At 52.0% G+C, this 23,200-nt stretch overlaps 1 protein-coding gene across 5 annotated transcripts in view; it reads right to left on the bottom strand.

Annotated features, from left to right (window-relative positions):
- Tom1l2 (target of myb1 like 2 membrane trafficking protein) overlaps nt 1-23,200 on the bottom strand; it is a gene marked incomplete at its 5' end in the record, with an annotated part of 59,505 nt that overhangs the window by 18,300 nt on the left and 18,005 nt on the right. For all 5 annotated transcript variants that reach the window (XR_001232462.1, XM_013509625.1, XM_013509627.1 and 2 more), the window contains 6 exon segments: nt 646-769; nt 1,167-1,215; nt 3,623-3,756; nt 12,017-12,133; nt 13,430-13,588; nt 15,238-15,372. Coding sequence is in view for 4 of the 5 variants with exons in the window: in XM_013509625.1 (XP_013365079.1) it covers nt 646-769; nt 1,167-1,215; nt 3,623-3,756; nt 12,017-12,133; nt 13,430-13,588; nt 15,238-15,372 (718 nt within the window).

Below are 23,200 nucleotides of genomic sequence, written 5' to 3'. Positions count from 1 at the left end.
ACAAAATCTTAATTTAACTGAAGTGAAACAAAGGAAGAAGGACAAACGTTATGAAAAAAGGAAACAGAAAAGAAAGATAGAGGACAGAATTCTGAGGGTCATGTTTGTTAATTATGTCAATATTATTTTATTTGTTCCAAGTTGGTATCATTCAATATAAATGGAGAATCCTAAGTCCCATACACATTCTGATGGTGTATACGAGGTGGGGAGTTCCACGTAAGTTTCACAGTGGAACCGTTTAGGTTAATGGAACAGTTCGAGGAAGGTAAGTATGTCTGTCAGTGCCATGACATCCTATTTCTCAGCCCACTGCAGACATCTCCAATCTGTCACATTTATCTTTTAGGTCTGATTTGGCTTTAGGATCAAAACTGAGTCTCAAGCAACCAATAAACTAAAACCTCTTTGCCACCTTCGGCTTAGTTAATGCTGACACTTGGAACTTCCCCCACCTCTGCTTTCCAACACAGGCTTAAACTTCAAGTTTCAGGACAGAAACTAGGAACTGGAAGCTGTACAGCTGGCTAAGGCTCAGAAATACGCCTTCACAGGGCTCCCCAGAATGCTCTCTCCAGCCCTCCGGCGGCGAGGAGGCCTCAGGAGGCCCGGCTGGGAGCCCCTCTGCAGCAGTGAGACACTCACCCAGGCCTGCCAGCTGGGAGGAGAGCGAAGATGGAGGCGCCGTGCTTCCCACCATGGGGCTCACCACGGCAGGAGAGCCAGGGCCCAGGTCTATCAAGTTGTCTTCCGTCACTTCGGTGAGTACCTGTGGGACAGGAGGCAGGGTGAGGGCCGGGCCTCTGGGTAGTGCCGAGGTGAACATGGCAGGTACTGTGTAGGGTTTTGTAAGAAAAGACATCAATACGGCCCCACATAGACGCAAGGTGGCTCCCTCACCACCTTCGGAGTCCATGGTGGGCCCAGGCTGTCACGGAGCTGCCTGCTGGCCTCTTCTCCCTTCCCACTTAAAAGAAGGTGGCCCTGAGTCATGAGACAGTGACGTTGAAGGAGCTCAAGACCTGGTTTTGTGCCACCCTCCCGCATGCCAGCCAGCTTCTCCGGCCTTCCTTTACCCAGGGTGCACCCTACAGTTATCCAAATGTTTCGAGGCCAAGCCTCTACTGTGTGTGGGATACCCTCCTCAGAATGGGGGTTTCACTTACTCCATTGCTGGCGTTCTGAACCGATCGCCCCGACCTGTACCGCTCGAACCTAACAGGGAAGGAAAGCAGAGGAGTAAGGGGCACGGGAGCCACGTGGGGGCTGCTGCACCTACAGCCCACGGAGAGCATGGGGGCCCGGCGCTGGCGCATCTCTTGGGAAGGCGACCAGACAGTCCCATGTGGGGAGGGAGAGAGCAGATCCCACATGTACAACTGTGTTACGCCTTTTTCCAGCCGCCGGCCTCTTCCACAGGTATACTGGCTGGTCTTAGCGGGTATGAAGTGTTGGCTACCACACTGAGGGGGCCACCAACAGCATCGCAGCCATTTCCTCAACACGGGCCCACGCGCTGCTCTGCCCACTACAGAGGAAGCTGAGTCAGCCACCTGACCTGGAGGATCCCACATGCCTGTCTGCAAAGCCAGGGACTAACCACAGGCCCTTCCTTACTTTTGCCGGATAGCCCCAATTCTACCTCTGGACAAAAGGGTGTGGGGCATGCATGGGGTGGCACAGAAAGGACAGGCACAGACCCTGGCCATGACTGGAGAAAAGGCTGGCCAGGAGCTGTGGACAGGTCTGGGCCAACCACCCAGTGGGCGCCAGGAGGGTGGGGCAGGCACCTCTGCTGGGCCAGTCTCCTCTGCGCCCAGTCAGCAGATGGCTATCAACGGGGCCTGACTGTGAACAACCGCAGGAAGTGTCCCCTCTGCCATCCCTATCACTCTCACACTGGCAGGGAATATATGAACAGTTGTGAGGTCTATGGGGGCCAACATACATAGTTCTGCACTGTATTTAAAGGCTCCAAATGTGGGGCTGGGGATTTAGCTCAGCGGCGCAGCGCCTGCCTGGCAAGCGCAACGTCGTGAGTTTGATTCCCGGTACTGGAAAAAAAATAAAAATAAAAAAATAAATAAATACATAAATACATAAAAGCTCCAAATGCCACGGGCCAAGAGGTATCCAGGAGACTTTTCTGGCCAGAGCTTGGGATGGTTTGCCGCTCCTTGTTTGCTGCCCACCAGCACCTGGTTGCAGAGGACCCCCAGAAGCAATGATCTGACTAGGCAGTGTGCGTCTATTACAGTTTTGACTTGTGTGATGTTTTTCAACAGGGGTCCATCTAGAGGGCAGGGATAGTGACACCCTGGAAGCACTGAATCCTGAGGGGCCTTTTCCGTGCTAGCTTTGGGGGGCCATTAGTCTTACCAAGGTACTCTAACTGGGATGGCACCACAGGGCTGCTCGTCCCAGACAGTGCCTCTGAGTTCTCTGGAAGGCCAGGACAGGTGAGCTTGTGAGTGACAATGGCCATATTAGCTCCTGTTATCTTATTATATCCAAGGCTTAAACAGGTCTAACCAGTCAAAACCAAGCCCCTAACAAGGGAAACTGAAGCCACATGGCAAGATATGGGGGCCTCCGGCTGGGAGTCAGGGCTCCTGGGAACCGTTTTCATTCTCTGGCCAATACCCTACAGGCTGCTGGATGGCTCCACATTCCTACTGCGGAGGCAACGTCACCTGCTGGATGGCACAGGGCCGCCCACCCCTACTGTCACAGGCAGAAGCTGAGACCACCCTGCGATGTGACGACCACAATACCATCTTCTGGGCCCCCGAAGGGAAACGTAAGCACAGTAGCTGTTGCCCTAACTGATGCCGGTCCTCGCCCTCCTCATCAACCCATCCAGGAAGCTGTGAATCAGCTGGAGGGACTCCAAGACTCGAGGGACTTCGGCCACGGTTCCATCCTCTTGGGCCTCATCATAAATGGCAGCTGGTTGGCCTGGTCAAGGTCCTTTCTGGTCTGACACTGGGCTACGCAGGAAAGCCTAAGGGACAGGCCTGTCCAACTCCTAGAATTTGGACCTATCCCGAGGAAGTCTTGGAAAAGGAAAAGAATTTGCAGGTTTGTTACCTGAAGACTAGAGATGACTTGGCGGCAGAAAGACCTGAAAGGAGCGTGTTTTCCTAAGCAGCAGCAGCAGCAGCATCCGGCACTTCCACCCGGCCTGTTTCCCCTGATCACTGCAGACACACTGGCACTTACAAAGGGAAAATCCCTGCTTTTTTCAAGATGGGAAAGAGGAAATCGTTTTTCTTCCTAGAGGTTTTCTTTCCCTTTAATCCTTTTCAAATTCAAAGGATCATCAAAGGAGCAGGTGCGGCAGCTCTGGGCCCAGACCCCCTCGATCCCAGCCTTCTCTGGGGCTGGGGACCTAGGGGAGAGGCAGTGCAGCCGAAGGCTCACAAAGGGCAGAGCCCAGTTCTGCATGTCAAATTCCTGCTGCTGTTCCCAGGAGAACAGGAGCATTTTCTCTGTCATCTGGGAAGAAATTAGCATCTCTGATGAGTATTTTCTGACTCTAATCTCTCTCTCCCTCCCTCTCCTTGTTTATGGAAGAAATCCCTCGGTGATGGCAACAATCCTTTCAAGCGCCTGCTCCTACCTCTCATAGCGGAGGAAGACATTGTTGAGGTCGTCATTGACGTGCAACAGCTCCTCGGTGACCTCCTCATTGGACACGCGGGAGATGAGCTCCACAATGCGGTGCTGCATGGCCCGACAGGTCCTGTTCAGCTCCTAGGGAACACACGCACCTCTGCACGGCCTGCTGGGGATGCTTTCTGTCACATTCTAGTGTCTTTGAAAAGATCTGTACTGATTGTTAAAAGTCACACAAGGAGTACACGCTTCTTCACAGGACCAGATGTGGGCAGAATACAGAATAAGAGCTCCCTCCTTGCTGCCTCCCTCTCATGCCCCCAAGAATGCAGCACTTTTTTGAAAGTCCACACGTATACACCACTGTGTGCAGATACGCATGCGTTTGTGCAAACCATTTTTAAGGTATAACAACGTGATTCTTTGCAGCTTGCTTTTTCTTTACCAAAATATTTCAGACCCTTTTCCCTGTTACTTTGCACGAACTGCTGCGTTCCTTTGTGTGTATCACACTGCGTCTTACCGTTTTGGTGTTGTGGGGCATGTGGCTTGTGGTCTCTTTTTGGGGGGAACCCAAATAACGCCGTGATAAACTGTGCATACATGACGCTTACACCCTTGGACAAGCGCTCGCACGGCACGAGCTCCTCGCCGGTGGGATTTCTAGGTGGCAGTCTGTGTGGCCATTTAGAACACTGATTGTTAAAGGCCCTCCAGAAATATGCCATCACTTCACTTATACTGCCAGCAATAGCACGAGTATATTTTATGACTCACGCTGGCATGGCTGTCTCCTTGCCAAGGTCTCAGAAGCTCTACAAGCTCCCACAGAGCTCTTCGCCGGCCAAGGATGACACTTGCAACCCCTAGGCAGCACAGCACCCTCTTGATCCTTGGAAGCAACGTCCTTTGAGAACACAGCCTTATACTTTATGGTCTGGATTCCATGAGTTCTCCTTGCCCTGGGATAAACGCCCCGCTGATACTCTTGTTTGAACTTATTTGTGAAACGCCCTCAAATAACCTTCCAGGCTCCTTGCCTTCTTGTATACCAGACTAAGAACGCTACAGCGATGTGGCAGGCCTGCCAGCCTCGCCCCTCAGCCTTCCAAGCCAGGAGCTGCCTTTAAACAAACTGTAAATCGCACCAAGGTTAAGGCAGAGGTGAGATGCTATCCGCATCCACCCAGACACTGGAGGCAGCGAGCGAACAGTAACAGCTCTGCAGGGCTCCTTACTTTGGCTCACGATCTCCTTCTCTTGGAAAGTCTTCTCTCTTGCCAGATTGTAACCCCCCTGAGGGGCGCTGCCATTTACCCCCACAGGTGCTCTGAAGCCTGGCATGGAGCCACGCACTACTGAGCTGGGCCACGGAGGTGTTCAGACAAGCAAAGAAGGGGGTGAAAGGCGCCCCTTCCGCAGGCTCCCTGGCACCAGGACACGGCACTCACCCTCAGGAGTATTGCGGCTGGGCTCCAAATCCGCCTTCTCCTCCAGTCCCTGGCTTGAGATGTCTTTTCCCACGTCCCTGGTGCTGTGACTAACTCACAGGGACACTCTCCACGTGTCCCTGAGAGGACTAATGAGTGAAGGCAGGTTCTGTTTCTCCCACGCTCAGGCCAGCGTATCGGGGAGACTTTCCAACCTCGCTCCCTTGGGCCCGTGTGCCCTGGGCCTGTCTGTGTAAGGAGGAGCATGCTGGGGGACTTCGGCTGGCTTCTGCTGCTGTCCCTCCTCCCACGCTGCTCAGCTCTGGGGCGCATTCCTCCAGGTGGGGGAAGCCGAGGGAGGCCTGCCCCAGGTGGGTCAGCCCGGAGTCACTTGAGGACAGCTGTACTTACTGGGCAGAAGGGACCTGGATTCAGGCAAGTGAGCACTCACAAGTCTGGTTCTGTCACACTGACAAAAAGCTTTGTTGGAGACTCCCTGACCCTGGGTCTGGTCATCGTGCTGGGTCCTGGCTATCGTGCTGCTGCCCTTCACCTTGCTTCTAATTCTCCATAGCCAGAATGGTGCTGCAAGTCTCCCTTGGTCACCGAGAAAGCCAGAAAAACCTTCCAGACTTTTCTCTAAATAGATTCCTAGTCTTGATTCTCCTCATACTCTCACTCTGGATTTTGGAGAAGGCAGGATCATCAGGGCACACTCCTTTCCGCAAACGCAGACGCTACCACGAAGGCCCAAGACAGCAAAGCTTGGCCCCCGTCTGGCACTTAATGGCCAAGCAGCAAGCTAAGTGTGCACGCACGTCATGGTAGACAGCTCTAAGCCTCTCTGAAGCCTAGGGTACAGCTACTTGGAACCCACAGACCTGTCTAAGCACACCTCAGTCTGTCGAGATACCAGGGGACCTCGGCATTTACCCTCTGCTCTGGGGCCCTGAGAAGCCAGCTCTCTGCCTGCAGTGTCCCTTCTTTTCCATGAAACAAACTCCTATCCATCCTTCAAGACCTTAAGATGTTTCCCCACCTCAGAATTTCATCATGAAAATGTTAAACATATAGCAAAGTAAATGTATCACCATCTATTCTCTACCGTTAATATTTTTTAGTGTCAGATTTACCATGTGTCTCCTATTTATCCATCTTTTCGGTGCTCGCCTTGGCAGCACATGTACTATCCATCTTTTTGTCCATTTGGACAGTTTTCTGGGGACCTGCAGCTGCCCCTTCCTCCTTAAGAATCGCTCAGCATATGAGACGTACTCCACTGGGCCTTCCACCCCAAAATGTCGTCAGAGCTCCTCTAGCAAAGCCTCCAGGTGATGGCCCAACCCAGCCACCCCACACAGCAGAAGCCCCAGGCTAAGAGCCATCCTAGGTGGCTCCCGGATTCAGAGACAAATCAGACGCCTCAGTACGCTGCCATGTGTGTCTCAAAATATGGCTGCAAACACTCCCGTCGGCAGGACCACGAGACAGAAGAGGGCAGGGGCTTTTCTCTGTCTCCCCCCACGGTCCCTGCCCCAGCGGGGTGCCAGGGACCACGCAGCAGGCAGCAAGCAGCCGGTGAATGGAGAAGCTCGTCACGTCACAGACTCTGCTTCTCTGTGAGTAAAATAACGGGGCTGGGTACACAGGGAATTCTGCAGAACGCCGTGGAGGCGCCCCAGAGACCTCTGTGATATCTTGCCCCATGGCAGCCAGAGCAGCTCTGCTTTCATCTATTTTAAAAATAAATACTGCCATTCTCTGTAGAATTATATTTGTGGAGGAAAAGATTCCATGACTTTCAAATATTGTTTGGAAAGTACTAGAGGATTTCTGAGGCTCTAACATTAAGTCTTCAGCTTGCAGGAAGAACAAGACCCAAAGGCAGAGTCCATACAGGGGTCTCAGAGCCTCTGAGCACAAGAGATATCTCCTCTGGCCTTGCATTGCTGCCTTTCCTCTCACCACCTTCCTGCTGAGCTGGTGGCCGGGACCGTTTCCACCTAGCAGGAGTCTCACAGGCTCCCAGCCTGGAGGGGCACAGCTTCCCTCAGCCCTCCGCCTAGAAATAGGTGAAAGAATCCATCCTAGGCATTCTCCATCAGGGCTCTTTGCAAAGACAAAGGTATTCCATTTCCCGACTTCAACATTTTTTTGTTTTTTTGTTTTTTGGAGACAGGGTCTCCCTGTGTAATTCAGTACAACTCTGAACTTGCTATGAAGCTCAGGCTGGCCTTGAACTCACAGAAATCCTCCTGCCTCAGTCTCTGGAGTACTGGGATTACAGGCATGTACCACCATGCTGGACTAGACATTTTAAATGACTTTCTTGAAACAGAAAAGAGATGAACCAGAACGTTAAGATTTTTTGGGTCAGGGATAGAGCTCAGGGGCATAGCACTTGCCTGGCAAGCACAAGGTTCTGAGTTTGATTCCTGGTACCAAAAAAAAAAAAACCAAAAAAAGATTTCTGTACCACCATGCCACCTGGCCACCCATGGCTTCCTAGGACCATCCTCAGCCAGCTCCACACAGGTCCAGCTGCAGACTTTCCTCTTCTCCTTCTGTCCCAACAACCCAGGCCAAGTGACTCTTCTGGGCCTAAGGCATCTGACTGCCAGCAGCTCAGCGGGGTCACCCTTTCCCCTGTGCAAAAGCGGGGACAGAAATTCCCTCCCGCCAAAGATTTCAGCTCTGGCTTCCTCCTATCTCTGGTCCTCAACAGAAGGGTAGAACAGCCAGTCACTTGTGCAAAAGCTTTCATCTACCAGAATGTGTTATGAAATAACCTTTTTTTTTTTTTTTTCTGTCTAACTAATCCCAATGCCTTTATCTTTTCTTCAGGGGACAGTCTCAGGTCCAGCTCATAAAACAGTCTTTTTATTATTATTATTATTTTGTCTTTTTGAGACAGGGTCTCGCCATGTAGTTCAGGCTGGCCTTGAGCTCACTGTGTAGCCCAGGCCAGTCTTGAACTCACAGGGATCCTCCTGCCTCAGCCTCCCGAGTGTTGGGATTACAGGCGTGCGCCACCACACGCGGCAATCATAAAACAGTCTTTTAATCATTTTTGTGGTTTCCTCTGAACCTTCTCCCAGTTCTAGAGAGCATGGAATAAGGTCTTGAAAATCTGTTCTGTTGTGCAGAAGAAGAAAATCTTTTGAGGGGAAGGGGAAACAATGCAACTAAACATGTACAATACACCAGATTTCTCCAGAGAAAATGGCCCTGGTCATTCTGTCTTTGTTACAATGAGATGCAAGAAGGGAAGTGGCTCATACCATCTGTGACTTCAAAGAACAACAGGAAGGATGGTTCTTCTACTGTCTGATGGGGGGGCATATAAGAATGTCCATTTTGGAGACATAACAGATTAATTAAAAGCTGTTATTAACCGAGGACAAACGTGAAAAGCCTCCATCAGGAGAGAGGGCAGTGGGTAACGGAAGCCAGGTCTCTGTGGGTCCAGAAAGCAGCTGAAGGTGCGCACTTTAGCGGGGACACGTGCAGTGCTGCACCACGCCCTGGACTCAAATGTCCAAGTGCAGGACTCAGAGATGCCTAAAAACAGCTACACAAGAAAGACATGGCCGGGCTTTTTGGATGACGGAAGCTCTCCACTCGACAGTGTCTGCCCCCCGAGAAGAGCTGCTCTAGGAGACGAGCTGCCAGCAGCTGCACCTGTCCCACGCAGGCTGGGCAGTAGGCTGGGCTCACGGAACTCTCTGAATACCCAAACATCTATCCCTGTGAAAGAGGAATTAGTCTTGTTCTGTTATCGAAGACAGACCAGGGTCAAAGCTACAGCAAGGCAGCTCGGAGCTCAATGCAGAGGGGGCTTTCCAACCACGGTTATAGGTCACACACTGCAATTTGCGGAGGACTTGCCTGGACCCAGGCCTACGCCAGGCACTTCGCAGGTCAAAGCAACCGCTCCACACTGCCAGAGGAGAGGAAACGGGCTCCGAGAGGGCCTGGGACTTGCCCGGTGTCATGCAGCTCACCAGCGCGAAAGCCAAGATGTGCACTCAGTGACTCAGACAGGGTGAGCGCCACCCGCTCTGCCATTCCCGGGGTTTAACCAGATGCCTGCCTGAAAACAGAAGCGCTTTCACGGCCGCGAGAAAGGCCTGCCACTGGGGAGGCAAGACAGACAGGCAGACAGCAGACGGATCAGGCCTGACGCAGGAGGGGAAGCCTGAACACGAGTGGGGGTGGGCTGGCTGCCCAGGTCTCTCCCAGGCCCAGGGGTGACACCTGCCTTGGGGGCACGGCTAGTCCCAAGGTTCTGCCCCTTTTCCACAGGGGCTGTAGCTAAGCTGTCAGCACAGGGCGCGGGAGCGGCCTCAGCCTCTACCCACGTACCAGCCATCTGCTGCCCCAAGTGCACAAGCAAATTGCTCACCAGCTTCCCTGCTGCTCCTGCCAGAATGCGGGAGGACACACCTGACAGAGCTCCGCCATGTGCAGGGAGTAACTGGCACGTAACTTGTCAACGGTTATGACCAACCACTCTGCTGCACGCTGGGGCCGGCTCCTGCGTTACCTCTCCGCACTCCCTCCTCCTCCTAGCCAGCACTTCCCACTTGAACCAGGAGCGGCTGCTGCCAGCGGAGACATTTGGGCTGGTGACAGATGTGTTTCTTCCCACTGCCCTGGCCAGCACTCAGCTCTGGACTGCTTCTCCCCCGAGCACTCTGGCGGCCCCCCAGTTTGACTGAGGGCTTCTGGGGACAGACTATGATCCCAGCTCTTTCCACGCGGACTGAGGCATTTTCCCGTGCAGAAGGCTCACTGTGCTGTGTAGCAGCCTCCCTTAGGGCCCCTGGGCCACTGTCTTCTGACTGCTGGGGAAGGAGAGGAGGCAGTACGTCAGGCACGTGGCCCCCAGCCGGGAGAGCTAGGTCTGTTCACACAGCGCTGCCCGCTCCTGCATCTCCCAAGCTGAAAGGACAGCCTCCCACGGGCCCCAAGTCGGTCTTTTTCTGTTTGATTTATACGACAGCAGCGCTGCCTGGGAGGCTCAGAGTTGGAACAAAACAGAGGGAAAGAAAACGTCATGGGAAGCAACCTATTTTTGAAAACTGTGAGCTGACGCCAGGAGATTAGGTTCTGTTTGTCTTGGCTGATGGACTCATTTAAAAAAAAAAAAAAAAAAGACACAAAAAAGCAACCCCCCCTCCACACACACACACACACACGCGGGGAGTACTCCTGCTGTCTGGATCTGCTCTGGCTGTCTGGAAGCATCTTGGCTTTGTTCAGCCCATCCCGTGCCGCCAGGAGCTGTTCTGTCCAGAGCAACACCCGGTCAGCAGGAATTCCGACGCTGACACAGCACAAAGTGCCTCAGCAGGCCCCCGGACTGCCCTCGGGTTCCTGTGCATCTGGGTAATGCCTGGCAGAGCCACTGCTGCAGGCTGGGAACAGGGGCCAGTGATGACACACCACAGGGGGAGGGTCCAAGACCGTGGCGCACGGACAGTTGGCCCTGCTGAGCTGAGCGAGCCCGGACTAACGCAGGTGGCAGAAGTGTGGCCTGCGAACTGGGGAGGCTCCACACTGGGGCGGGGCCGAGAGCAGTCTGATACTCACACTACGGGGTGGGAACTGTCTCCCTGTCCCTCTCGCATTAAGCTATGAGGTCCTTCAGAGCAAGGCCCCGAGCTCCTGCCTCTACTTGGCCCTGGGGCTGTGCTTTGTGCAGGACCCCATGCAGGCCACCACCCACCCTTATTCCTATAGGAACGGAGAGCCTCCCAGTAGAGAGAGGGTCCTCCAAGGAGCACCTTGGGCCGAGACCAAGCCACTGGGGATGTACACTCCAAACGGTCAAGGCCATCAGAGCCGTGTTTCTCAGATGGCCAAAGCCAACAGCAGGGTGGGAGTGTGGCACTCAGGGGGCCAAGACTGACGACCAAGTACAACCTGGAACTAGCAGCAACAGCAGGCAGGTCACCAAGCCAGTCTGGCACCTGACTCGCTCACTCATGCATCTTGCCTCCTGCTGGAAAGAGACGCAGTTCCCAGCATCCTTTCTCCACCTTCCAGAAGGGCACTGCTCCTCAGGGCAGTCTTGCTGCGGTTTCCTTCAAATTCCACAGTCACCTGAAACTCAGTGTAGTAGATATCTGGCCACGGGCTCTGGGTCTGGCGGGCCTGGGAATAGGCCCAAGGAGACCTTTGACTATAGTCTTTGGGTGGGGATATGGGCCACTGGCTCCTCGACTCTTTCCTGCCATGCTCAAGGTTTGTAGGGCTGGGGGTGGGAGCAGGTCCTCAGGAACCACAGTCTGAGCCCCTCAACCTAAGCGTACTCAGCACTTGGGACAGGGACAGAAACTGCAAGTTCTGTGAAGTCTCAGGAATTCCTCCCTGGGGGGAGGGGGAAGAGAAGGTACCCACAGCCGTCAGGCCAAAGAGGGCCCGATGCAGAGATGTCTATGACCTGACATTGAGGGAACAGGGCCACACGTCAATTTGTACCAGAGCGTGGTCTCTCCTAGATTTACAGTAAACACAGTAAATAGTCTGAAAGAAAATACATCAAAACCTCAATAGCAGGGCCGGGGAGATAGCTCAGCAGCACAGTGCCTGCCTGGCAAGCACAAGGTCCTGAGTTCGATTCCCAGTACAACACAAAAACAAAAATAAAAACAAAAAAACACCTCAATAGCAATTACTGTGAATGTCTGAGTTAAAAGAAAAGTATTTTCGCTTTTCTTTCTTTTTCTTTGGGGGAAGGTGACTATATATTCTATTACTGCCCTTTTATAATCAAGAAGAGTGTTATTAAGGGAACTAAAAGAGATAGGGGGTGGTACTGGCCTCTGGCCACCCCCAGGAGGTATGAGGCTGTGTGTGGGCCACTGTAGTCCTCTTGACAACAGTACAACAGACGGTCCAGCCCCCAGGTAGCAAGTCGTATCACAACACACAGCAGCCCTCCCGCCGATGGTCCTCCTCACCTGCAGCAGTTCCAGATCAGAGGAGTCCTCCTGCCCGGGAACCATCTCCGTCAGCATCTCGGACATGACTTTTGTATTTCCCCGAACCACATCCAGCTCGCTCCGCAGCCTGGCAATCTTTGGGTCACAGGGAGGAAAGCAGGAAGGAGATGTCAGCCACTGTGCCTGGGAGATCAGAATGAGCCACACTACAGGCAGGGGCAGTCCTGTCCATTGTGACACCCACTCCCTGCAGGGGCAGCTTTCCCATCTCCTGGCCTGCCCGTAAGGGGACCTCCGTTTGGAGAGAAGTGGGAAGGTAAGGTCATCCGTGGAGCCTTCGCCACCCACAGCCTGTCTTCGTGATACCAAGCGAAGACTGCAGGAGCAGGCCCATCTGCTCTGCGGGGTAGGCAGGAAGGAGCAGCCCCCGTTCTGATGGACAGGAGACTGACACGCGCCTCCTGCTGAAGGCTCACTGTGCGCAGCTCAAGCCTGCCGGCCTAACTCCTGGCCTGCTTCCTGCTCACGCTCCTCGCCCAGCACTGGCGGAGAAGTGCCGATGACACGGTCCTGGGGCAGCACTTGTCACCCGCAAACGACTGACTGGCCCTGCCGTTTCAGTGAGGTTTCGTAACAAAGGCATTGTCGCAGATAGGAAACAAGGGTTTGGAAATACAAACGTGGGACACACTGATTTTCCAAGTCAGACCAGTTCTGAAATTTAATGGAAATCCTTCAGGTTCATCTAAGACCAGGCTTCAGAATTCACCTGAAAGTACCCAGTCTGGGGTAACACGGCATTAGCTGATCAGGAAGTGACCTGTGGAAGGGGGCAGTGTTTGGGACAGCACCTCCAGAAGGCCTCCCTGACTGCAGCCTCTGCCTCCCAGGCGCCTTGCTGACTGGGCCCCTGTTCTCTGAGGGCTAATTTTTCTTCTAGGATGGATGCAAAACTCTCGGTGTGACAGGTAAGCCTGTTTACCACTCAAGCGCATTCTTACGCTTTTAGCCTCACTTTCTGACACTACTTCCTCCCCGCCCAGGCCCTACACGTGCACCTGCCCTCCAGCTGGGCCACCTGCCGCTCCCAGGAGCCTGCGCCTCCGTGCTCCGCACACACCCGGCCATTGCTTGCACGGGCCTCAAGGACAGCCCCACGCTGGCTTCAGAGCCCTCCGCGCTCAGCTCCAGGCGCCTGCCGGGCACTGCTCAAGCTTGGCTCACAGAGCGCTCGGCTCTGTTTCCGCCACGGCACGACCACGCTCTATCATGACAGCCTCATGTCAGTCTCCCTCAGAGAACGGGCCCTTCCATCTTTTGTGTTCCCACAGCCAGCAGTGCCCGGTCTGGAGAAGTCCCTGCATGTGTCTCCCAGAAAGGTGACAGAAGGTGGTCACCTGGCTTCCTGGTGGCCCGGAAGCATGCAAGTACCTGTTCTGAGTTGGCTGTGATGGGGCCAGTCACACTCAGAGCTGGGGCTTGAGGGGCAGAGTAGGAGGCAGGAGGAGGAGAAGAGTAGGAGCCAGCAGTTGTCCTCTGTTGTGACTGGGACCTGGGCATGGTCGACGCTGGATCCACTTCTGGGACACTCTGGCAGGGCAACAACAAAGTCCTCAGCTCACCTGGGTTACCACGTGACCTGGCCCAGCACCGCCAAGCTAGGTGGTGCTTTCCCTCAGAGCTCATGGAAACCCTCTCCACCCGCCCCGCATCTCCACCCCGGCCGTGGAGCTACCAGTGGCTCCTCCATCCACTCATCTCTTCAGGAGTTTGCAAGAGACAACCAGCATAACTAAAAAGGCCACTCTGATCACGGTTCCATTAGGAAGACCACCTCGGGATCCAAGAGGAGGGAGGGCTGTAATAAGCTTTGCTAATCACGAATCCTTATTTGGTACCATAAGATTACATTTTGGCCTTTACAAGTAGACTAATATAAATAGCAATTATGCAATTTACCGAATGTTCTTTATAATTATAGGAACAACAACACTGCTCTATGTCATTATTAGGAGAATAAAGTAGGTTATGTTTATTCCACAAAGCCTAGTAAGTGGTTTGGAAGAATCGTAACGTGAATAATGCTTCGGAAAGTACAAGTCCTCGCGCCTTCCCCTGGCGCATCTCAGATAGGCTCGTGAACATCTGTGCATGTGCTTACGAGAGACAGTGTAGCACACGGACCTCCTGAAGGCCCCATTTCAGAGACGGGCGGATGGGGCAAGGCCGGGCCACAGCCTCTAGATCCTGGAGCTTTCCCAGCTCTCCCCAGGACGAGGAGCTGCTTCCCAGCCCAGTCAACGGAGGGACCAACCTTCCTGAAAATCATGAATGGTACCGTCTGGTGTATTTTTTTTTTTTTTTTCTTTTCTGTTTTCTTTCAGTACTGGAGACTGAACTCGGGGCTTGGCACTGAGCTACCTACATCCCTAGTGTGACCGTGATCGCGCTGCCTTAGTCTGTGGAGCAGCTGGCATTAAGACATGTTCCACCATGCCTGGCTACCTGCATTCTCTTAATTCTGAAGTGCAGGGCTGCCCAGTGCACCGACAGTACTGTGGGAGCCTCAGTGAGATGCCCATACCTGTGTCTTTCCTGGGCTTTCAATCGTAAGGCTGAATATAAAAAGCATAAGGATGCTCGGACTAATGCTGAATGTTTATAGCTCAAAATATACTTAAGAGCCATTTGACCGGGCCAGCACTGTAGCTCAGCAGCATGTGTGTAGCACGCACGAGGCCCTGGGTTGGATCCCTAGCACCATATTTCTAAAAATCCGTTTGATCTATACAGTCAAAAAACTGGAAGCTGCTTTTTGCCCCTGATGAGCAATGTTACCCCCTGTGCGCTGCTCTGAGGTGCTCTGGGGCTCAAGGGGACCCAGGACAGACCCCCACATCATATTCTATAGGCCTCTCCAAAGCAGGTGCTAATGACCCTCACACGAAGGCTCCACCCAAGCAGCAATTCCCATGAAAACCCTGAACTGATCCCTCTATTATATTCGTCCACCATCAGTGTGAAAACCAGGGGGGAGACACCCCTGCCAGTTAATCACCAGTCAACCAGCTGTCTTACTCCTGCACTCCCCTTGTTATTAAAAAGAAATGCCCTGGAGCTTTAAAAAAGCATGACGACAAGCTGAATAATTTAAAGGTAGCAGCAGAAGGGTGGTAGCAGCAGCTTGGCTCACCCGTTTTGCAGTCGGTTTTTCTAGAAAATGCCAGCTGGAAGCTTACCCGCTGGGGAGTGTGGATGGGAGACAGAGCGTCCAGGTCTGCCATAGGAAACTCAACCCCCTTCCTCTTCAGCTCCTCGTAGATGTGCACCACACCAGTGAGGTCGGGGCTGCTCCGAAAGGCATCTGCCCACGCCTGGGAGGAGACAGAAAGGCCCGTGAAGCGGCAGCTCTCGCCTAGGCTGCTCTGAGGCGGCAAGGCACCCCAGGTCCTTTCTGAGGCCAAGGCTCTCCAGCACTCCAGCGTGAAGCACACCGGAAAAACCTATTCCGTTGCTCTCCCGCAGTCACTGCCCCAGCACGGCTGGTGAAATCCTGGTTTCAGCGGTTCTGCTGAGCGCGAACAAAAACACAGAACTTAATTCAGCATGTGTTTCCTTGGAGAAGAGGCAGAGAAATAACACCTAAGCACCGTGGAGCATCCTAAGATGCAGGCATCTTCCTAATCACAGGGAAATCAATTGCTGGGGCTCTGAGCGGAAGGGAGTGAAGGCTCGGCTCAATGGCTCCCAGTAGGACGCCCACCCTCACTGGTGCAGATGGGAACCGTAGGCAAATTGAGCAGAAAGGAAAGGAGAAATTGATGCGTGATGGGAAATCAAAGCTAACTCTAGGTTTCTTCAATAGAGCAGGAACCGCTGAGGCTGAGCTTCCCTCGCCCAGCCTGTCACGGGCAGATGGGATAGCTTTAGCTCAGGGGTGCAGGAGCCCCTCAGGAGTGGGGCCACGGCCAGTGGCGGGGGTCACTCCTAGGACTGCTCTCCCTGTTACAATGGCTGCCCAGGATGCCAACATGTTTGCCCAAATAGAAACATCTATGGAAAGCACAATTACTAGTCTCCCTTAAATGAAAACTACGAAGAGGTGAAAGAACAGAAACGTGAACAGATCACCGTTTCCGTTGATTTATGGAACTCTTAGTAATTAGGAAAACCCTGGAGGCTGGGGAGCCGCTCCGCGGCATAGTGCCCCTGGGAGCACTAGGAAGGCACTGGGGTGGGGGGACCCACCACAGTAAAAATAAAAACAAATACAACCTTTTTTTTTTTTTTTTTTTTTGTACTGGGAATCAAACTCAGGACCTTGTGCTTGCAGGGCAGGCGCTTGTGGCGCTGAGCTACATCCCCGGCCCAAATAAACCAATTAATAAGAAGGAAAGATGAAAATCCAGCAGTTATCCAAAGGGCTCCTCAGAAACAAGGTTCCCTCCAATGCTGTCCTCTTCACCACACATATGTACCAGAGGAGGAGGCGGCGCCTCTCGTGCCCCTGGCGCCATTGCTAATTCCGTTAACTTATCGCCTCCAGCGATATATTCCAGCCAACCCTGAGGCAGCCGCAAAAACTCTCACCAACAGACCCTTTCAAAGTTCAGAGGTCAGTTTCCAAAAAGCCTCCTTAGTTATAACAGATGGACGTCACTTACTACAGACAGTGTATGTAATACTGCAGCTGAGCGTGCCTAGCCTAGCTTGGCATCAGCGAGTGGGATAGCTTCAGCTCAGCATGACTGTCCTCGACGCACCTACCCAATTTGCCTGCTTAGGAACTGAAAGTCACCACAGCATCAGAGCACTGTCTTGGCCAACACTTCCTTTTGGCTTCTGAGGAGGGCGGAAGGTGAATGCAGAGCTTGCCCAAAGGAACTGGCTGGAGAGTCCCGCTGCTTCTGCCTGCCCTACCCACCCTCAGCTCCCCGGAGCCTGACCCCCAGTGAGCTGCTCCACTACCTTCCGCCCCACTCAAAATCCAGCTGAGTCCTGTGACTCTACCTGCAAAATGCTCTAGCGTTTTAGTTTAGGTTCTAACTTGAGCATCTACATGCTAGGGATGCGGCCCAGGGGTGGACCACTTGCCTAGCATGTACAGGTCCTGGTTTCCATCCTCAGCGTTATACAAACCAACCAACCACACAAACACTGAAAAAATAAACTTCCAAGTCTTATTTACAACCTGCTGGAGGAGGCAAGTCTTCCTGGTGCCACTCCATGCTCCTGTTCCATGGGAGTACATGGGACTCCTTTCAATTCCCCTTGTTCCCTATCCAGCCCAAACTGGAGGTAATAAGAAGACAAATCAAAGAACCCACTGTCCTTTCCAGTCAGTGGACACTTCTTGGGGCCCCATCTTCCACGGTGCGGCTGCATCAAGGAACTAGAAGGGAACCACATATCCCAGGTTGGGCCGATCCGATTTCCTTCCTGTGAGGAGCTCAGCCCTGGGCCTCAGTGAGAGCTGGGTCCTTGTCTTTGGGTGAGGAAACTGTGCTCTAGAAAGACAGACCCTGAGCAGCCACGGGCCAGCTCAGGGCCGGGAGGCACAGAGTCTGGAAAAGTCGCAGGTAGTGTGCTGAGGATGCAGACACGCAAAGAGGAGATCTGGAGGGCTTCCTTTGTCCCTTCTGTCCTTTTCCAGTTCCAATCACACCCCTGGCCTGGGTAATAAGGGCTCTGGGAGGGCCTGCCTTGTCAGAACAACTCTCCCCTCCGCCTAGGCAGGCGGAGTTGGCACCTGCTATCTGCAGCTAAGCAGTCTTGGCTAGCGTACGCTGTCCCCACCTGCCACAATCCCAGACCTTGTCTGGGCCCCCTGTGCAGCCTGGGTGAGGCGGCTGCTAACAGAGCATATGTTCCTGACAGCAGTCTGCACCGAACGAGACTCTAATGCCAACAGAGGAACCAGTGGGGGCGGAGGGGCTTTAAAGGCATAGTCATGCGGGGCAACGCAGAGACGGGAAAAGTCCAGAGACGCCACACGTCCCCAGTATCTTTCTGGAACGCGCCTAGGTAACTGTGCTCCTCCCTCCCTACCAGGTCAGCCACCTTTGAAGGCATGCGGACCGTCTCCTGTCCTTGCACACAGAAGGCAGCCAGCCAACGTGTGTCAGGCTAAATTGAATTCAGTTCTCACGGTTACTAAGCATCCTCATTTTCTTACTCGGAGAACAGAAGAGAGATGGTCACCTAGGCTGTCAACAGACTGCCGTGACCGTGATAAAGCAGGGGGTCCTTCTGAAGGCTAAGCCAGCGTGGAGCGGCCTCCCTAGGGAGCCACGTCAAGCCTTGGGAGGTGTGGTCTGCCCTGTGCCTTAACCTGAAGCGCAGGAAGCGCAGGAGTGACAGCGAGGGTGGGAGGCAGCTGTCGCCTAGACGATGGCCTTATCGTGAAGCCAAGCCTCGTGGCGGTGGCAGGACATGGTCTCAGGGCTGCCTGTCACAGGCGCTGGGCAGCTGATGACCGTGTGGCCACCTCACTGGGAGCCTCTTCATATAATCTCCCCTTTTCCTGCCTGTAGCCATAGTACTGGGAGGCTGCAAGACTGAGAGGCAGGCCGAACCAGGGGAACAAAAGGGAGAGAGAAGTTTGCGCTACTATTTCCCTCGTTCTGTCAGATTACACACCAGACTTCAGACAGCAGCGCGAGCCACATCCTATTCACTGTCGCATCCCTCAGGGTTTTGACAAGGTTTTGAGTCATCAATTTTCAGACCAACAGACGGCTGCTGATTTAAACTAAGGGTTCTGAGATGCCTGTGAACAAAAGGGGGCTCTGTCCTAGCCTGCTTATGTACTAGCCTGGACTTCCTGTTCTCAGTGACAGGATCCCCAAGGGGTTGCGTGTTCACTCAGGTCACCATGGGCCTTCACTGACGGGAATCCTATGGTCATGCTTCCTGTTGGATTTCTGAGGCAGCCACCAGGTCTCTGACACCTCCGAAGGATGTAACTCCCAGGCCTCTTGGCCCTCCTGCCGCCATTCCTACCCCAGCCCAAAAGGCTCACTCTCTTCAGTGGAAAGACAATATTTTTAGACTCTTTGATAGGGTGCAGGGAGAGGGTGGGGAAGCAGGACCAGGTCAGCGGTTCTCCATGACCCAATTTCTGTTCCTCAAAACAAGCTCAGGGAAAGCCTGCAGGGCGTTACGGCCCTCTTGTCTTCTCAATAAGTGGGACTTATCACGAGGAAACAAAAAAACACAAGGACTGGGGATACAGTCGGGGTGGGGTGCTTGCCCAGTGAGCAAGAGGCCCTGGGTTTGATCTCCAGCACAACAGAAGAAGAAAAGAGGTGGGGGGCACATAAGGCCAGGCAAGGGAAAACCTAGGGGTGAGGGTGAAACACAGTGGGCAGAGAAGGCTGCAGCGCTTGGGGTGGTGATGAACACACGCAAGCTGCTAACCAAGCGTCTTCTCTGAGCCGTCTCTCCGCCACCTCTCACACTTGAGTAAGGGGAGCAGACCCCAAACCACACTGCCAGGCAGGGTCTCTACACTGCGCTCAAGCTCGGAGAACAGGTGGGATGGTTTTCTGGTGTTCGGAGGGGGAAGTGCTGTGGGATTACACAGGCCTGACATGTTATCTCCCGAGGGAGTCAGGGAGGGTGGGATGGCTAAAGGGCAGCCTCAATGTGACACAAAGCCTCCATGCGGAGAGGGATGCAGGACGGTGGGAAGACGGGGAGGGAGCAGCTGAACTCTGTTTACGTTGGCCCAGACAGCTGCTGGTGGCAAAGGTGTGCCATTGGAAATGCTATTTCTGTGGCCAACTGTACACTGACAAACACTGTGATCAGTACTCTAGGAAGGGAACAGGGATGGTACGCTCAGGGCAAGCAGACTCATGAGGATGAGCTCCATCGCCCCTTTCCCTAATGCACAGAAGGCAGTAGAAAAGTTGCTCTGAGGGCAGGGGTGTGGCTCAGCCCTAGCATGCTTGCCTAGTATGTCCAAGGCACATATCCCCAGCACCGCAAAAAAAAATAAACAAATAAATCCCCAGCACTGCAAAAAACTATAAACAAATAAATGAAAAGCTGCTATAGAGCTGGTCCTGCTTCTAGCCCTAAACTTGGCTACAGCCCTGCCTCCACCATTGGAGAACCCCAAGGGGTGCAGGTGGGGCTCAAGTCTGATGTTGTGAACCAGAACCATGACTCCATCTCTGCCAGAGACCCCAATCGGACTTCATGGGCGGGGGGGTGGTGGTGGTGGTGGTGGTAGCCCCATCACTGTAAATGCTTTTCACGCGTTTGATCTCCTTATCTAGAAAGGAAACTTGAGGATCACACCTGCTCCCAACATTCAAAAGCTGGCTCAAATTCTTCCTGGCTGTGCACAGGCCTTCATTTAGACAAGAGAAAGAAACAAAAGGGATACAGATAGGTAAGAAAGAAGTTAAATTATTATTATTTACAGATAACATGATCCTCTACATAGAAGACCCCCAAAACTCCACCAAAAGACTCCTAGAATTAATAATCAAATTCAGTAGTACAGCAGGATACAAAGTCAACACTCAGACATTAACAGCATTCTTGTACACCAATAATAAACTCACAGAGAGAGAAATCAGGGAAATAACACCTTTCACAATAGAATCAAGAAAAATGAAATACTTAGGACTTCGGAATTAACCTAATCAAGGAAGTGAAAGAACTCTACAATGAAAACTACAGTACTCTGAAAAAAGGAGATCGAAGAGGATATCACAAAATGGAAAGATAGCCCCTGTTTCCCGGACAGATAGAACCAGTATAGTCAAAATTATACTTCCAAAACTATTACACAGATTTAATGTAATCCTAATCAAAATACCAAAAGCTAGAACTAGAAAAAGCAATCCTAAAATTCATATGGAACTATTAGAGACTTAGAATAGTAAAGGTAATTCTGGGCAATAAGGGCAAGGCAGGGGGCATTACATTCCCGAACTTCAAGTTATACTACAAAGGTACAGTGATAAAAACAACATGATAAAATAACATGGCAAAAACAAAAACAAAAACAGACTTGTGGATCAGTGGAACAGAACAGAGGATACAGCAACAACTCCAGGCACACTCAGCTACACTATCTTTGGAAAAGCTAACCCTAAGGATTGAACTTTTGCTGGAGGAAAGACAGTCTCTTTAACAAATGGCTTTTTTTTTTTTTTTTTTTGGTTTTCTTCCGGTACCAGGAATCGAACTCATGACCTTTCGCTTGCCAGGCAGGCGCTGTGCCGCTGAGCTAAATCCCTAGCCCCTTACAAATGGTTCTGGGGAAACTGGCTATCCACATGCAGAAGATTGAACCTACAGTATCTCTCACCATGCACTAAACTAAAATCAAAATGAATCAGAGATCTAAATATTGAAACACAAATACTCACTCTGGCAGAATAAAAAATAGGTAAAACTCTTGAAGACACAGGCATAGGCAAAGACTTTCTGAATAGAACCTCTGCTGTACAGTATAAGAAACAATACCAAAAAAACAACAAATGGGATCACAACAAATTAAAAAGCAGAGGAAACCACCTATAGCGACAACCTACAGAATGGTGAAAAATTTTTGCAAGCTATTCCTCAAAGGACTAATATCTAGAATATATAAAGAACTCAAAAAATTAGACCCCCAAATTTAAAGACCCAATAAAAACAGGCACTTAAGTGAATAAACATTTCTCAGATGGAAAAGTACAAAAGGCCAAGAAATACATGAAAAAATATGCTGAAATCCCTTATATAAATTGGCATCGTATTTTCATATAATCTACATATGTCCTCCTATATACATTAAACCATTTCTAGACTTAAAGTTAGGTATTACTTATATGACTTAATACAGATTTTCTGACATTTGAGAAATGCAAATTATTCCAGAAAGAATGACTGTCATCAAGAAATTAATCAATAACAAACGTTGGACACACTGCTGGGATGGGCAGGTGTCTTGGTTACTTTTCTCTCTTGTTGCTGAAACAAAATACCCTATGCCCAAAATGAAGGAAGGAAAGGTTAATTTAGCTCACAGTTTGTAGAGGTTTCAGTCCATACTTGGCTGGCTCCAAGGCAGAGTGGCACGTGGCAGACAGCATTAGTTCATGGGGTGGTGGGAGACAGCAAAAGCAGCAAGAGCAAAAGGGAGGAGCGGCAGGGGCAAGCCTCCTTCCCTCCCTTACACTGTGTGCAAACTACCCGCCCCAGGCTGGTGTAGTTCTCACACCCATAATCCAACATCGACCACAAATCAATCATAAACTCTAGAAGACTGCCCAATGACTGCATGAGGCTTTGGGAGGACATCCAGAACCAAACCATAACATTCCACCCCTAGCCCCCCAAAGGTTCATGTACATCCCTTTATACAAAAGACATTTTAGTCCATCTCTAAGTGTTGCCAAGGTCCTAACAGGTCAGCATCACTGAAAAGTTCAAGTCCCAAATCTCTTCCGAGATATAAGGTAAACTCTTCGCTGTGAGCCCCTGTACAAATGAAAAGTTAGACACTTCCAACATTCAATGGCACAAAATAAACATTACCATTCCAAAAGATACAAACAGGAAGATACAAAGCATTGGGATCACAGCAAGTGGAACATGCAGCAGAGCAAACATTAAGTCCTGTGGTTCCATATCCCACATCCCAGGTAATCTGTGGTACGTTGTGAGCTCCAAAGGGCTTGTGTGATTCCTCCCCTATGGCACTTCTGGTAGTTAGAGCTCCCACGGCTTCTTTCTTAGGCCCGCTTTGCTCCCTTCTTGCAGCTTTCCTTAGACAATCCATGTTCGCGGCTTTTCCAAACTTCTGAGGTCTCCACTGCACCTTTCACTTCACACTCACAGCTTCACACACTGCCCTCTCACGGGCACACTGCCTGGCCTCCCAGGCCTTCTGAAATCTAGGTGAAAGCCTTCTTAACCTCAGAACTCTTGCCTTCTGCATGCGCCTAAAACCAGCGCCACATGGATGATGCCAAGGTCCGCTGCCACCTGGAGCAGTAGCCAAGCTTTCCTCTCTCTTGGCCATAGGGGTCGAGATTGATTGCTGGGCATTCTGAATCCAATTCTGAGGAATAGATTCTCTATGCCACTGCTGCAATTGTAGAACCTGGTGCAGCCGCCGCTGCTGCCACCATTCTGGAACATGGCGCTCTGCAGCTTTCTCCTCAAAGCAAAGTCTTTCACCTTTGCAGTTTTGAG

Source organism: Chinchilla lanigera, unplaced genomic scaffold (genome assembly GCF_000276665.1).
Source record: "Chinchilla lanigera isolate Chin_1 unplaced genomic scaffold, ChiLan1.0 scaffold00176, whole genome shotgun sequence".
In the NCBI taxonomy this organism is placed as follows: domain Eukaryota; kingdom Metazoa; phylum Chordata; class Mammalia; order Rodentia; family Chinchillidae; genus Chinchilla; species Chinchilla lanigera.
The sequence above is the reverse complement of the archived record's forward strand: the minus strand, read 5'-3'. Positions and strand labels throughout refer to the sequence as shown.